The sequence below is a fragment of the Syngnathus typhle genome, linkage group LG4 (assembly GCF_033458585.1).
Source record: "Syngnathus typhle isolate RoL2023-S1 ecotype Sweden linkage group LG4, RoL_Styp_1.0, whole genome shotgun sequence".
Classification (NCBI taxonomy): domain Eukaryota; kingdom Metazoa; phylum Chordata; class Actinopteri; order Syngnathiformes; family Syngnathidae; genus Syngnathus; species Syngnathus typhle.
Window position 1 is genome coordinate 10,870,365 of NC_083741.1, and position 15,647 is coordinate 10,886,011.

Below are 15,647 nucleotides of genomic sequence, written 5' to 3' on the forward strand. Positions count from 1 at the left end.
GACATAATGCTACTGATATTTACTAATACGAAGCTATTTACTAATGTGAAATGTGGAGATACATTTTGATATATCAAACCTGAATAAAATGGAAAGAACAATAATAAACACATGGCTTGTATCACTTAATATTATATAGAGTCAACTCCAATAAGGGATTTATGACATAATGCTACTGATATTTACTAATGTAAAATGTGGAGATACATTTTGATATATCAAACTTGGATAAAATGGGTTCACTCAGACTAACACGTCACTACAAATCTCTGCCTTTCTAGAAATAGAATTAACTTCTGTCTCACAATAAATGCTAATATTTTATGGATCCTTAATGATTGATGAGTTATTTTCACTACAGCAATTGCCATATAAAGCTGTTTCTATAATCATATTTGGGTCTACTATGAAGAGTTTAGATATTTAATAACAATAATAATAGTAAAATATATTAAAAATAAGTATTTTAAATTGTTTTATGTTGTAAATAAGCTGGTTAATTAACTAGAAACAGATCAACATACACCAAAAAAGACTTAGAATGAGAATCTTTATTGCCATTGCTTAATTATTTTATTACACCTGTCAGTTAATAATAGTTAAAGTCTAAAACAAAGGGTAAATCAATGAAAAAAAAAAATTTCCCAACAAAAGGTCCAAAGTAGTATCTGACTAGGCAAAATACTTTACTGACTTAGTGGCTTTTGTCATAATCAGCTTCATCATCTATTATTCTTGTACAGACAGAGACTATGCTAAATTTCCCATCAAAATTTAGTGAATCAAGGTGTATTGAAGATATATGCAGAAGATATTCAGGATCAATCCCACTGCCATGAAATAGACTTGCCCTGGAGCTGCAACACAAGAGAGGAAATACTGATGTTGGACACTGGTCACATTCAAGAACATTTTAATTCATACTTTCATTCCAGATGACAGGTAACATGAAGCCTATTGCAGTTGAATTGGGATTAGAGGGAATGTACACAAAGTCGAGGTACACACGCCTGACTTGTGTGCGTTCAGCATGGGGTTGAGTCTCACTCTGGCAGTGTGCATGTGGGTGTGCCTGGTTGTTTGTCTCTATATGTGCCCTGCGACTGGCTGGCGACCAGTTCAGGGTGTAGTCTGCGTTTTGCTGAATGGATGGATGGATGGATGGATGGATGGATGGATGGATGGATGGATGGATGGATGGATGGATGGATGGATGGATGGATGGGAATGTACACCTTGAACGGGTCTACCAATTGTAGGGCACAAATAGACATTTAATGTCATCATTCACAGATGTGCTAGACACAATTTCACCATGCTGCGTAGATTTTCATGCTCTACAAAAGATTACAAACGTTTTGTCTCATAAAACTAATAGGTCCCCAATTCCCTCATCTTATGCTGAAAACAGGTTAAATGAGGTGCGTATTCAAGATGCATCTTACCACTTGAGGTGCTGGTGACTTCAGCTGCAGCACTTGTGCCAGTGGCAACACTTAAAGATGGAGCTGGTGTGGTTACTACAAGGCTCACAGGTCCTGACTTGACGGTGAAGTTCTTGCTCAGAATTTCCACAGATGCTCTATTTAACAACCCCTGGTTGCACTGTCTTGCGCACTTTTGAGAGGGAAGGGAGCTAATGCACAAGTCCAACTCACACTTCACGTACAGCTGTGTGACAAGAGAAAAAAGGAAAGGTTTTTATTTCCCCCCCCCACACACAAAATTACCTTATTGCTTACTTGTAAAGCACACATTTCTAAACAAACATTAATCAAATATGTTTCCAAATAATGATACAGCAGAATTTAAACTCAAATGTATGTTTAGTTTGGAAGTAAGATGACAGTGCTAATAAACAGCTTGATACTGAAAAAAAAATTGTCTGGTATTGAGGGAAATCGGGTCACTCGTATGTCAAGGCATCACTGGAATGCTTAAAGAATAGACAGAAAAGGTGCAACTATAAAACAAAATGACTGACCATATTTTGTACTGCAACCAGGTCGGACAAATCAAGGCGAAAGATTCTTGCATGGCTTGTTGCTCGAATCTCTTTTGTTGTGCTGGAAGCTTTGCACCTATAAAGAGATGTGATGGACTTAAAAAAAAGTTTCTGTATGCGATTCAGGTATTGTTCATTGAAGTCACATGTCACTGACCCATTCTCTAAAATAATGCTACTTTCAGCAAAGTCGTCAGTCCCAGACTGCACACAGCGTTTGATATTAAGCTCAGCTCGCTCCAGAGTCGTGTTGGAGAGCAAATGGAGGTCCAGCTCTTTAATCCTGGACCCAAGTTGCGCTTGGAAAGCACGGATATGACGCACTGGTGCTGAATCCCGCCGCATTTGTCCTGGCAAAAGACCAAGATGTTTGAATTGTGGATGGTTTGTGTATATAGCCAAGGGCCCTTCTCCTGGCAAGTGAAATTCTAGCCGAACATCAGCGTCATCAAAGACTGTTGTGGAAACAGCGATGTTGAAATTTGGGCCTCTGGCTTGGACTGCAGGGATGCGGCAAGCCAGTGGGAGAATGAGGGAGGGCCGACGGCTGATGATGGAGGAAGGACGGACACTTTTCAAGGTGTTGGTGTAGACCAGCTCTGTACCAGCATGCTGGAAAACAGGAGAGGATGTGTACGTTTCTGGATTGGAACTCCAGAGAATAGAGTGGGATAGAATAAGAAAGTAAAATGATCACGTCAGGCTTTTACCACGGTTTTGGTGCCACAGCCATCCAAAGCAATGCGAGCAGTGAGATGAGTGTCGTTGAAGATGACGGGACAAGCGGGGCTGTTGAGCTGAAGCTCGGTCAGGTTGATGTTGCTCAGTGAGGCAACAGGAAGCACCAGTGTCATCTCGGTCTTATTACAAATCAGCTCTGGAGGCAGACAAGATCACGTTTTAAGGCTAACCCATAATCAAGTGACAGCATTGAAACAATTCTATCAGAAAAATAAATAGGTGGAGGTGAGGGGGGGGGATCCTAACCTGTCCCATCAGGAAGTGTCCTCATTTCTCCTGCAGTCAACAAGAGCAACAGCTTGAAATATACATTGCTACACTGAAAACAGTAATAATGATAACAATCATAGCCTTACTTTGGTACAACCACACACAGTGAGGCTCTGACTGTAAACTAGAAAGACAAGAAGTGAAGATGAGACCTTTTAACAATCATCCGATGAACTAACCAACTACTTTGATGTGTCATCTTTCTTTTTTCTGTGTGACTGTGAACATTATTAATATTTGTTTCACCCAACTATATTTGTACTTCGGTGTTGATTTATTTTAGTGTATCTGATTTACAAAACGTGGCATCAGTTCAGTTTACATACCTCATGGAATTGGCAACAAAGCAGATAGGAAGAAGATGAGAGAGACTGTTTTCCCCACGGACCCAGGACATGAAAATTTGTGACATGGCACCAATTGAAGTGAAGCCATACACAATGAGTCCGGGTTGGCCTACGACTGCTATTTCTGAGACACTGCAAAGCACAATGAGTATCGTTAAAATGTAATTGCTGCTCACAAAACACCAACAATGTGGAAATCAAGAAGATTTATCATCAATGACACTAAACAGATTAAGTGCATTGTCATCATGCCAGTTACTTTTGTCTCACTCCACTCTAATGAGGGTGAGGCCCTTTAATATTTGAGAAGTGTAACCTTTGGGTATTCTTTTGAATGAGGAATCCTGCCAATAACTTTGGAAGAGCTCATATGCAAACAACCCAAGATGGCTGACCTTTGAGCTATAATTGGTTCACAAACCATGAGAGTGTCACTACTTTTGGAGTTCAATGCATTCCATCAGTGTTTCATGAAACAAGTGTCAAGACATCACAAATGTACTCTTCACTGTTAAATCTGGGAATTGGAACAAAAGGTGGATTTACAGGTCAATTGGATCTTCTGTGATCTAACTGAAGGGCAGTTAATTAATCTGCCTGCCAACCTAAAAACTGAGTGATGGGCTCAACGATGCAGACCAATTTAGTCTTCAGAAATAATGTTCGGGCCAATGAAGTGAAAATCGATAAGTTTCCTTAGCATACCCAACGCGCATTAATCACTGCATGACACGACACAATATATATTAATAAATAAATATATTAGTAAATTTAAACTGAGAAAAAAGTAAAGTAAGGTTTCTTCCCGGTGTCATCAGCTACCAGGAGGGCAGCTGATTTTTAATAATAATTTATTAAGATATTAAATTAAAAGTCTAAGTAATATATGAATGAAGCAGCATTCAAAAATACTTCTCCATTCAGTTTTTGATGCAAGAATAAAATCCACCCAAGGATTGTGACAGAAACACCTTTCTCGTTGGGACATGAATTCGGCCGCAAACTTCACATCCTCGAATGGCAGGACATTAAATGTTGCATCCTTTCTTGGGGTCTTTCCTGTTGCCACATGGTCATGTGTACAGCTGGAGGAAGACGGTTCCACTGTAGATAAATAAAAGTACATCAGTCACAGTAAATAATATGGAACAAGTCTAAAGACAACATAGTTTTAGTCTTACTACATGTTCCAATGTAATAAAATAGGACACTATTAAAGTCTAATCCAATAGTGACAACCAGCTGCGTGTTCAAACACACCGGTGAGGGACAGGTGCACCGGAACAGAGCTTAGTGGATGCCTCTCACTGGTTTGGCTGACTTTGGGGGTCGGAATGAAGTCCTCTGCCATCATGTAGATGGAATACTGGCCAACTGGTGCGTTTTCAGCGAACGTCAAAGCACATGCATCCTAGACAAATTCAATGTCAAATGTGCGATGAATTTCCGTTGACCAAGACTGAAATGATTCATTTCATTTTTGCCTTTTGAATGCCCATTAAAAATGACAGACAGCGAATAATATAAAATAATAATTATGATGATGAACTGGCGTGGCTTGTTTGTATGTTATTTTCTCAGTAATTAAAAAATGCCATAGTGATTCAAATTGTGAATACTAACTGCACGCACACCAAAATGTACTACCCTCTTGATCCATTTACTAATCCTATACAAAGTTTTGTTTGTAAATTTTGGTGAAAAATAATCTGTGTGGCTATTTTGATCAACAAATATCCACTAAAATAAGGTCGTAACGTGTACGTACATTCCTTTTTTCATGTAGAAAAATCATGCACGGAGTTTAATTTTCAAGTCGCACTGACCTCGTTTAGCTCGATAAAAGCGTGTGGAGTACAGTTGAGACACTCTCCTTGTTCTTCCACAGCAAACCGGCATCGTACCCTGTCACCATCCGGATCTTTCACTGACAGTTGGATGTGGTGAGGGCAGTTCTCACGGGTCCTGCTCCCAGAAATTAAAAGGCATAATCTTTAGAAATCTTACGTAAAGTAGAAAAGATTCCTTTTTATTAATTAAACTGGTACTTGTAGCGTTTTTCCTGATGAATATTTGTGTGATTGTGTACATTACCTTATTGGAGGAGGCAATGCAACAAAAGCAGGTTGATTGAGTTTCCCAGAGTTTGCACGTATATGTGGTTCTGCCTTCACTGATACATAAAAGGTGGTGCTGGAACTAAAAACGAAAAGGCCAGATTCTAAGAGCTGAATATGTAAATAACAATAATTAAAAAATAGGAACATAGAAGCTGGCAGTGGTGTTGAGTCTATTATTTTTACACTACAAAAAAAAGACAGTGGTGTATCAATAAGTTGAAAACGAGGTCTCATACCTCAAACTGATTGTGCTGTTGTAGTTACTGGGGACCACTTGCTCCCATTGGCGAACGCACCATCCTGAATTGGGTTTGGCGCCACTGAAGGGGGAGGAGGCTTTGTGAAGGATGCAGTTGTCCCCTTCAGTACACAGTCCAGTTAACGGAGGGCATGGATTGGATGCAATCACGGTAAAATGAGCTCTCACCTGCAAAAATCCAAGAGAAACAATGTCAGCTTTTTACAAATGCTGCGTGTCAATGTAGCTTGATGCCAGTACTAAAACCAATACAAATGGCAAATTGAGAAAATGTCACCTACCGATTGCCCTCCATCACTTTGCAAGGGCACAACGTGGACAGTGAGGCCAAGGGAGGAGGCTTCACAGGGCGGCGCTAGCCAGAGGAGAGCCAGCCTCTGCACCACGATTGTCAATGTCAGGCTGTCAAGCATCTCAGCTCTTCATTCATACAGCATTGTTACAGCTTTAAAAAACAGACAGATGTTTTATCAGTTTGAGTCCATCACAGCAAGATATAAGTGGTACTTTGCAATGTGCAGAAAACATGCTGACAATCTAAAATTCACATTAAAAAAAGAAGCCAACTGCAAAGCGGTGTTACAAATGCTACAGAATGTGACAATTCTTCTCGTGAAGAAAATGACTGTGTTGATGAATGACAAGAATGTAGGGGACAGGTGCAAGTATTTCTTTCTTTTCATGGGAATGCAAATTGATATGCCACCAATGTCCACCGTAACGAGAGTTTTTTTTAAATATTAGATATCAACTCATTAAAAATATACATACATTTATATATATTTTCACAAAGAGTAACTTTTGTTGAATGAAAGCAAGTAGCATCAAAATATAGCAAACAGAGTTCGGGGCTCCTCGACAGGTTGCAAGTGCTTGCTGACAGTATTGGAACTACAAAATCAGACTGATATTTAAATTGATCAGAAAGCCAGTGAGATTAGACCGTGTATAGTGTGACCAGTCTGGCCTGAATGACTCCTGATGCCGAAAATGCCAAAAGAAATACCAATAAAAAGGACATTGTTTTCTATACAAGTTATCTTTATTATGCCCATCTGTTAAATGTAGCATATTCCAGCATATGTAACTAATGAAATGAATGATTACCTGTCATCAGCTCCAACGTTGCACCTAATAAAGTCTCACCTGGGTTAAGCGAAGAAGTAAAAACTCACACATCTTCACGAAAGGTGGAGTTAAGGGAAAATTGAGGCCGATAGAGAATGAAGTTAAACTGGCTGGACCATAGGCAAAAAAAGATTCACAAACACTGCATGACAGGAGGAGGCCTTACGTAATTGTTTTTCTTTGTTTCCTCACAGTTGTTTGTCTGACGTTAAGTTGTAACCCGACATGTACAAAGTTGAGAGCGCCTTGAAGAAAAACTATGCTCGGTGAAAGAATTCAAACTGGAACCCTTGACTAAATATTAACTAGAAAAAACAACCATATCGCTTTAATTATGTGATCCAAAACAATTTTATGAGTCATGATTTGTTGCGGCTGAGATCAGAATTTCAGGCACTGGTTAGCACATTTCTCTTCAGAATAGACTCTTGAGATTTCATTGTACCCTGTGTAGATAAAATGACTCACTGTGCCAATTTTTGGCAAAGAAGCCCCAAGACACACACAACCTGTAACAAGGACATTATCCCAGCATTGTGCCTAGTAAAAGATGTGCAACGTGGAGGGCATTTTGTTCTGGGACAATGAGAATGATTGGTACAATGTAATATTGAGTAACTCTGGGGAAAGTGCACTGCCAAATGTTATGCAGGGTTGTTTCAAAGCCAAAGAAGCTGATTGCTCATGGCCCATGAGCTAGAAAGCCTGTTTAGAGGTAGACAAGTCTTACTTAGCTTTGTTGAGGAACAAAATGTTCATTTTGCTACAGGCCAATTTTATCCCCCCCCACATAGTACAGTAACTCATTTGGACCACACAAATAAAGCAAAACAGGATTTTCATAAAAGTTTTATTGCGGTACGTTTGACAGTTGAAAGTTGTTTGAATTACTTTTTTTTATTTTTATAAAAGGATGACTACCAACAATTATAATAAGGTATATTCGACAGTTGCAAGTTGTTTGAATGATCCTTCTTTTTTTTTTTTTTTTTTAAAAGGATGGCTACCAACAATATAGCCACATACGTACAGTATTTAATTGGAACACAAGAGAGCACCAATTAAACTGCTTAGAATTCATATTTATTATATTTCTTGGCAAGAAAAACTGAAATTTAAGGATGGGCGGTACACAATTGCTTCATTCATTGATCGTTAATTCAAACACTGGTTCTTCCGGTTAAATGTGTTTGTGATCTAGAACTACTCGTCTCATGATGTAACTCTGGAACGATTTATCCCCATCTTGTTATGATTCCATAACAGAAGCATTTTTCTAATTGTCTGGTCGCATAAAACTTGGCTCCATCCAAAGATTGGATTCTTTCATGAGGGAGTTTCCTGATTTTGGTCAGATGGATTGGGAATGTTTTTTTAGTGCTTTCAAATGAAAGCTAGCAAACATGGCAGAGTCCTGACTCTTAAAAACTTGCATCAATGCAGCAGGATATTGCCCATGTGTTTTACTGACCATTCTTAACATGGAGCATTTTCTCCTGAAATGACAAATTAAGACTTGTGAGCAAACGGTGCAATAAGCAAAGTATTTTAAGTAAAGACTTACTTTGATCATTGTTTCCAGTTTAACGGCGTCCGCAGCGAACTTGCGGATGCCGTCAGACAGTTTTTCAACTGCCATGCGATCCTCATTGTGCTGCCAGCGGAAGTCCTTCTCATCAAAGTGGACCTTTGGTAGATTGCAATTCTTTGCTGTTGATGCAAAAGTAAGTCAATGTGGAAATTGTGAAATGCACAACAGGCCAGGCTATTGCTAATACTAACTCAAAATCCAAAAATCAACTGAAGGGCTTTGTTCTTTTGTTTCACTTTTTGATGCACAGTGTATAATAGCCTAAGTAAATTGTTTTTCTTTTTTCCAAAGGGAATGGTCTGGACTTTTCCACAAGCACAATGAAAGATACTTGCTCTATAATATAGCTTTAGCAACTTTTACACCCGCCCCAAAAAACTAAATACGTCACACACAGGTCTGCCACCACCAAAGTGGAACATTGGTGGAATTTGAAGCTGCATTTTTTGTTTGATGTAGGCGAGCACTGCAACGAAAAACACAGCAGTACCTGCGTCCATGGAAAGCGTCTCTGCGACAACGCTGTGGTCCTGGCTGAGCTCTCCTAGCAGCCCAGGAGAGATAGTGAGCAGGTCGCATCCAGCCAGGGCTTTCACTTGTCCCGTGTTTCGGAAAGAAGCACCCATGACCACAGTGCTGTAACCAAATTTCTTGTAGTAGTTGTATATCTTTGTCACACTCTGAACACCTGGGCGGGGGAAACAAAATATCAGGAGAATGAGGAAGTTAGAGAAAAGAAAAATTGACATTGTTTGGCTATCATGTCATCATCAGAAAAGCAGCCAGACCAGATTGGCCATTAACTGCCGCTGTAATTTCAACAAATCTATATCCAAAGCCGTTTCCTAATGTGTTGATGGCAGAAAACGAGTTCCGGTTGTAATCAAAACTTACTCTCCTAGCTACAGAGAAAAACATATTTTGTGTTTAAAATGTCTTATTTTAACTAGAATCCTCCATCACATTTTGCACAAAGGTAAAATTATTTTCGTGTGATAAAACAAAAAAAAAAATCCAAAAAAAAAAATCAAAAAAAGATGCTGCATGCCAAACTAGCAATGTGACAGGAATTTTTAGATTCAAATCATATAATCAATGAATATTGTTGCACAAATTCCATTTCAGAAGTTGGCGGTAATGCGCTAGTCATGCCAACTAATGTCATCTCTCATTTTTGTGGAATAGCTGATGCAGCCCAGACACAGCTAGATCCCATCTCCAGCAGGCGCCATATAAATTAAGTTTGAGAGCCTGTCCGCAGCAACCAACATGGGTTCCGAACATCACAAGTATGGTTTTGAAATATTAATTTTACTGTCGATAGGAAAAACATCAGTACCTGGATCTTCATGGGGCTCGTAGGTTTTGCGGTCTGTGTTTTCCTTGTACCAGTCGAAGATGCGCCCAACAAAAGGCGAGATGAGCGTTACCTTTGCTTCTGCACAGGCTACTGCTTGTGCAAAAGAGAACAGCAGCGTCATGTTGCAGTGGATGCCATGCTTGGCTTCAAGCTCCCTGAAACAGAGCATATTTGCAAAACACTTGTGACTATCAACATTAGTACTCTTCCACTAAACCAAAATACAGTCTTATTCAATTTTGGCTCATCCTGTAGCGAGTGTGACAGAAATTAAGATGATGCAAACATCTCACACTCACTTGCCAGCTTGGATTCCCTCCCATGTGGATGACAGCTTGATGAGCACCCGCTCCTTGCTGATCCCAGCTTCCTCGTAGAGTGCGATAAGCCTCAAAGCCTTGGCCACCATTTCATCTTTGTCAAAAGACAGTCTGTGAAATACAATTGTACTTACTATAATAATTATTACTCCTGGTATATGGGGGTAATTATACGTCGATTGATAATGACTTCAATGTCAAAGCAAAACCAGTTTGCAAAAGTTGCTATGTAGTGTACAGAAGGGAAGCTTGACCTCTCACTCAGACATCTTGACCTTACATGTTCAACACAATTACATTCAAACAGTTATGTCTAATGTACTGCATGTTCGCTATAATTCCTTAAGAGGAAGTGGCAAAAAAAAAAAGCAAGCTACAGAAAGCAAGGGAATGTGATTTTCAAGTATTAGCTTCTAGGTTATCATTTCATAGAAAAATCAGTGCATTTCTTTTTTCAAGGTTTCAAAAGACACCACTTTTGATTGTATGTGCATATACCTGGCGTCCACCTCAGTTGAGACCCTGCCTGGGACCTTCTTGAGGATCTCAAGACCAAAACTCACAAACAGCTTGTCCATGGTGTTGGCAATCTGCTCGTTCTCAGTTCTGGCCAGCAAGGAAATAGGCAGGAATTATTTTTTTTTTTTTTATTAACCGGTTTACAACTACAATCCTAAACATGCGCTATAAGATGTGCAGATTACACAATTACCCACCCGCCCTTTGCAATCCCGTATTTGATAGCCTGATCCAACAGGTTCTGATAGGCTGGCATTTTGGCAGCGGCGAGTATCAGAGAAGGGTTGGTGGTTGCATCCTGAGGCTTGTACTCATCAATGGCTGCAAGATAATGAATTGGAAGAACATTAGAATGGGGAAAAGTTCTTTTTTTCCCAGTTCAAATGAGTTGACAAAGAAAACAGCACCATCTTAAGTATAAATTTGTCACAGCACTCTTTAAGACCTGTTCGGTTGGTTGAAGGAGACTGACAAACTGTTTTCATGAGAGTACAACTGTACAATACTTATCTGATTTTTTTTTTTTATGTATGGTTCAGTATCTAAATGTTTAATTCATGTTTATGTGAATCAAAGGAACAAATGTAGTCTATTATGGTGTTTTCATAGTTATGTTATATATATATATATAGTTTTCCAACAATGAAATGTACAAAACAGCAGTTTTGAATGCTGTGTGCCTTTCTCAAAATTCATACAAGTGATGAGCCTTTTCATTCAGCTTGTTGTTTGTCAGCTTTACATTTTGGCAGCCTAGTCAGAGGTGCCAACTCTCCAGAGAACAAACACATCCCTGTTCTGGCAAGTGTACTAACATGTTTATTCTTCCAATAATAAGGAAGTATCCACAACATTTTTCAACTGTGACATCATAAGACATTGGCACAGATAACACATCTATCTGATTGCGGGATGCTGTGTACCAACCACCTTGTGAAAGCATACACACTTGCAAATTTTCACTTAGTTAGCTTCCGGGTAACAAGCTCAAGTGCATAAATGCTCTTATGGCGGATCTATGCATAAAAATGTTTTCCAGTCATTCCATATATTATAAACTAAATAGGCCAAGCCAAAGAACATGCTAAACACACACAAATATATACATAGGCGGAAACACTAATGACATTTCAAACACTAACTTGTCTGTACAATGTCATAAAATAATCATTTTAGTGGACTGGAACTGTACACCACCTAACAGCTATGAGCACTAATAATTTGGGATAATTGTACAATACATGAGTCTATTTTTTTTTTTAAAGTGAGATGATGTCAAATTAATAAAAAAAAAAAGATGTTGCGCAGTTTGAAGACTGCAACATTTCCTACAAGCCTGCCTTACACCATAAACACAAGTTAAGAAAGCCCCTGGGGTTTCCACATAAGTAGCCATATACTGACATTTGTCCTACAAAAGAAAACTGACATATGATCAGTCTTGAAGAGCCCACTGCTATTCATAATTGTGTATCGTTTTATTGTGTCATTGTTCAGTGAAATTTCAGGTTAAAAAAAGTTCACAAGGAGAAAAGTGTTGGTAATTCAGGTTTTGCATAATTGTTATAGAATATTTTATATGTCACTTGGTGATCAATTCTTTATTTAAATAAAAATGAGGAAGAAGCTGATTGATTCCTAACTACTGTGTCCACCTAAGAGTTACCAACTTGACATTGTGATTCCCAACCACTTTACACGTTAGTGAGCCCTGAGAGCTCACGTGCACCACAGACACTGCTCTGGAATATCACATGAAAACTAATTTATTTTATTCAAATTACATATCTTTGTTCAGCAATTTATGCCAGGGGAAACAATCAACCTACTTGCTGCCATTCATATGACAATACAGTTAAACATGTCTGGCTTCCAATCTGAATGAAAACATTTATGGGTAAAAAAAAAAAAAAACATCATCGTTGATTCAGTATAAATACTTGTGAAATTTTAGTGCAACGGTTTGCATGAGCCATTTCCAATGCAAACAATGGGTTTGAGCTCAGTGAAGGATGTATGATCGGTGTATTTTAAAGAAAAGTAGTTTGAAACAACTCTTGTGCACTGTAGTCTGGCGCTGACATTTTGCGTAATAAACTTAATTCAACTACGGTTCTCTTATGACACAAAAACACTGGTTTTGTTTCCCAAATGCAGTTTTAGTTGGCAAACTGTTATGTCATCCTGACTGTGCAAGCCTTTCTGCGTTTGCATCACAAGCCAATTGAATTACTTGTTTCCTCATCAAGAGCTTTCACGCCTAGGGCAAGGCAAATCAGGAAGTATAAACTATATAAATCTTTTTTCGCAAATTATATGGCATTCATTATCCACATATACTGTTAAGTTACATTATAATGTCAGAATTATTGAAATACATTTTCTTTAACCAAGCGAAAACAGTTTCTTTTTTAAAGTCGCACGGAACTAGTTCACTTTCAATTCGGTAACCTGACAAGTTTAGCAGGGTACTCGGATTAGTCAAATTTGAACAACAAGTAGATACAAACTTCCAACAAATATTAGAGTTGGCTGGTGTAACTGCACGGGCCTTGTTCGCGCGATACTAGCATGCCTAGCAGTCCCGCTCGGGTTGATTATTGACACGGCGGTCATTCGCATTATCGATGCAGCCCTCCTGCCTACTTAATCCAGCACGCTAAGCGGCTAGCATTAGCCGCTGGTGGAAGCGTGCATTTTACCGTTAAAGTCTCCTGTGTCGGCCACCACTACGGTGTACTTCTTCAACTGGTTGAGTGCCGACTCCATCTTTCGCCGCTTGTCCGGAGACACACTGAGCATGCTGAGCAGCGACTGTGAGCTTTTTATACACAGAAAACACGTGAGCGCAAACGGAATGCAAGCGTTACGGGAGCGCGCAGAACAGCCAGGAAGAAGGAAGCAGCCATCGGGTGCGCGCACGCTGCGCAGTCATTAACAAACGGACAAAGAAAACAACAGCAGCAACAAAGAGGCTTGTTGCACAATACAAAACAATTTCTGGGTCAGTCCAATTTTTAACCCAAATTGGGGTCTTTTTAACCCAGAAAATACATGACAGGAATGAGCCACCTGTATCACTTGGCTTGATTTGCTGAAAAATAAAAAAGGTGACTTACCTGTTGCTCTACTGTAAAGGAGGCCCCGCACTGGGTAGACAACCCACATGAAAGACACCTCTGGAAAAGCTCAGTGAGGGGGCACCCAGATTTGAACTGGGGACCTCTTGATCTGCAGTCAAATGCTCTACCACTGAGCTATACCCCCTGCATTTTGACCTCTGATTTTTTGAAAAATAAATTGATGACTAGGACCCAGAGCCAGTTGAAATGGGTACCTGTTGCTCTACTGTAAAAGAGGCCCCTGGGTAGACCACACTGGGTAGACAACCCACATAAAAGACACATCTGGAATAGCTCAGCCAGGGGGCACCCAGATTTGAACTGAGGACCTCTTGATCTGCAGTCAAATGCTCTACCACTGAGCTATACCCCCTGACTTAATACATTTGATTTCCTGAAAAATAAAAAAATACTTAGAATCAGAACCGCTTTGAATGGGGCAAAATGGGGGGGGGGGGGGGGGGGGCAAAAGGCTTGTGTCTAGAATGAGCCAGTAAGTGAGGGGGCACCCAGCGTTGAACTGGGGAGCCCTCGATCTGTAGTCAAATGCTCTACTACTGAGCTACACCACTTGGCCGAGCAGCTTTGATATACTAAAAAATAAACAAGTAAGGACAACAGAATTGTTACCTCAGGATCTGCTGTAAGAGACACCCGATAATGTACATAGAGCCTGCAAGGGGGCACCCAGAATTGAACCAGGGACCTCTTGATCTGCAGTCAAATGCTCTACCACTGAGCTATACCCCCTGTATTTTGACCTCTGATTATCTAAAAATAAATTGATGACTAGGACCCAGAGCCAGTTGAAATGGGTACCTGTTGCTCTACTGTAAAAGAGGCCCCGCACTGGGTAGACTACCCACATAAATGAAACGTCTGGAATAGCTCAGCGAGGGGGCACCCAGATTTGAACTGAGGACCTCTTGATCTGCAGTCAAATGCTCTACCACTGAGCTATACCCCCTGATTTAATAGACTTTATTTCCTGAAAAGTAAAAAAAATACTTAGAATCAGAGCCGCTTCGAATGGGGCAAAATGGGGGGCAAAAGACAGCCCACATGAAAGACACGTCTGGAATAGCTCAGCGAGGGGGCACCCAGAGTTGAACTGGGGACCTCTTGATCTGCAGTCAAATGCTCTACCACTGAGCTATACCCCCTGACTTAAAACATATGATTTCCTAAAAAACAAAAAAAATACTTAGAATCAGAGCCGCTTCGAATGGGGCAAAATGGGGGGGGGGGGCAAAAGGCTTGTCTCTAGAATGAGCCAGTAAGTGAGGGGGCACCCAGCGTTGAACTGGGGAGCCCTCGATCTGTAGTCAAATGCTCTACTACTGAGCTACACCACTTGGCCGAGTAGCTCTGATATACTACAAAATAAACAACTAAGAACAACCGAGTTGGTACCTCAGGGTCTGCTGTAAGAGACACCCGATAATATACAAAGAGCCTGCAAGGGGGCACCCAGAATTGAACTGGGGACCTCTTGATCTGCAGTCAAATGCTCTACCACTGAGCTATACCCCCTGCATTTTGACTTCTGATTATTTGAAAAATAAATTTATGACTAGGACCCAGAGCCAGTTGAAATGGGTACCTGTTGCTCTACTGTAAAAGAGGCCCCACACTGGGTAGACAACCCACATAAAAGACACGTCTGGAATAGCTCAGCGAGGGGGTACCCAGATTTGAACTGAGGACCTCTTGATCTGCAGTCAAATGCTCTACCACTGAGCTATACCCCCTGACTTAACGCATTTGATTTCCTGAAAAGTAAAAAAAATACTTAGAATCAGAGCCGCTTCGAATGGGGCAAAATGGGGGGCAAAAGACGGCCCACATGAAAGACACGCCTGGAG

The 15,647-nt window shown here is 40.2% G+C and overlaps 1 protein-coding gene and 7 non-coding genes across 11 annotated transcripts; all 8 read right to left on the bottom strand.

Annotated features, from left to right (window-relative positions):
* Positions 1–536: 536 nt before the first annotated feature.
* taldo1 (transaldolase 1) lies at positions 537–13,540 on the bottom strand. Of its 4 annotated transcripts, none has more exons than XM_061276992.1 (15): positions 8,435–8,576; positions 6,024–6,187; positions 5,720–5,910; positions 5,458–5,562; positions 5,190–5,328; positions 4,624–4,774; positions 4,335–4,467; positions 3,343–3,495; positions 3,103–3,140; positions 2,993–3,022; positions 2,716–2,882; positions 2,163–2,617; positions 1,985–2,081; positions 1,446–1,671; positions 537–857 (listed from the first exon to the last, which is right to left on the bottom strand). In XM_061276992.1, exons 2-15 carry the CDS (start codon positions 6,153–6,155, stop codon positions 775–777), a joined length of 2,100 nt encoding a protein of 699 aa, XP_061132976.1. In that variant the 5' UTR covers positions 6,156–6,187; positions 8,435–8,576; the 3' UTR covers positions 537–774. The 4 variants fall into 4 exon arrangements, with proteins under 4 accessions (XP_061132976.1, XP_061132975.1, XP_061132978.1 ...); XM_061276991.1 differs by lacking the exon at positions 8,435–8,576 and adding an exon at positions 6,850–7,120; XM_061276994.1 differs by lacking the exons at positions 537–857; positions 1,446–1,671; positions 1,985–2,081; ... (8 more) ...; positions 5,458–5,562; positions 5,720–5,910 and adding exons at positions 8,952–9,149; positions 9,801–9,976; positions 10,121–10,252; ... (1 more) ...; positions 10,858–10,981; positions 13,363–13,540 and having other exon boundaries at positions 6,066–6,187; positions 8,435–8,580.
* Positions 13,541–13,855: 315 nt separating this feature from the next.
* Positions 13,856–13,927, bottom strand: trnac-gca (transfer RNA cysteine (anticodon GCA)). Its single transcript has one exon. It is a non-coding gene; the product is annotated as a tRNA-Cys (tRNA).
* Positions 13,928–14,083: 156 nt separating this feature from the next.
* Positions 14,084–14,155, bottom strand: trnac-gca (transfer RNA cysteine (anticodon GCA)). Its single transcript has one exon. It is a non-coding gene; the product is annotated as a tRNA-Cys (tRNA).
* A 305-nt stretch (positions 14,156–14,460) lies between these two features.
* trnac-gca (transfer RNA cysteine (anticodon GCA)) lies at positions 14,461–14,532 on the bottom strand. The gene has a single exon. It is a non-coding gene; the product is annotated as a tRNA-Cys (tRNA).
* Positions 14,533–14,677: 145 nt separating this feature from the next.
* On the bottom strand, positions 14,678–14,749 carry trnac-gca (transfer RNA cysteine (anticodon GCA)). The gene has a single exon. It is a non-coding gene; the product is annotated as a tRNA-Cys (tRNA).
* A 124-nt stretch (positions 14,750–14,873) lies between these two features.
* On the bottom strand, positions 14,874–14,945 carry trnac-gca (transfer RNA cysteine (anticodon GCA)). The gene has a single exon. It is a non-coding gene; the product is annotated as a tRNA-Cys (tRNA).
* A 298-nt stretch (positions 14,946–15,243) lies between these two features.
* On the bottom strand, positions 15,244–15,315 carry trnac-gca (transfer RNA cysteine (anticodon GCA)). The gene has a single exon. It is a non-coding gene; the product is annotated as a tRNA-Cys (tRNA).
* Positions 15,316–15,461: 146 nt separating this feature from the next.
* trnac-gca (transfer RNA cysteine (anticodon GCA)) lies at positions 15,462–15,533 on the bottom strand. Its single transcript has one exon. It is a non-coding gene; the product is annotated as a tRNA-Cys (tRNA).
* Positions 15,534–15,647: the final 114 nt, after the last annotated feature.

Coding starts and splice junctions, on each gene's coding strand:
- taldo1 (XM_061276992.1), bottom strand. CDS start 6,155: ATGCTTGACAGCCTGACATTGACAATCGTGGTGCAGAGGCTGGCTCTC. Junction 3,023..3,102: donor CTGTGTGTGGTTGTACCAAA/GTAAGGCTATGA, acceptor TGTTGACTGCAG/GAGAAATGAGGACACTTCCT. Junction 2,883..2,992: donor GACACTTCCTGATGGGACAG/GTTAGGATCCCC, acceptor GTCTGCCTCCAG/AGCTGATTTGTAATAAGACC.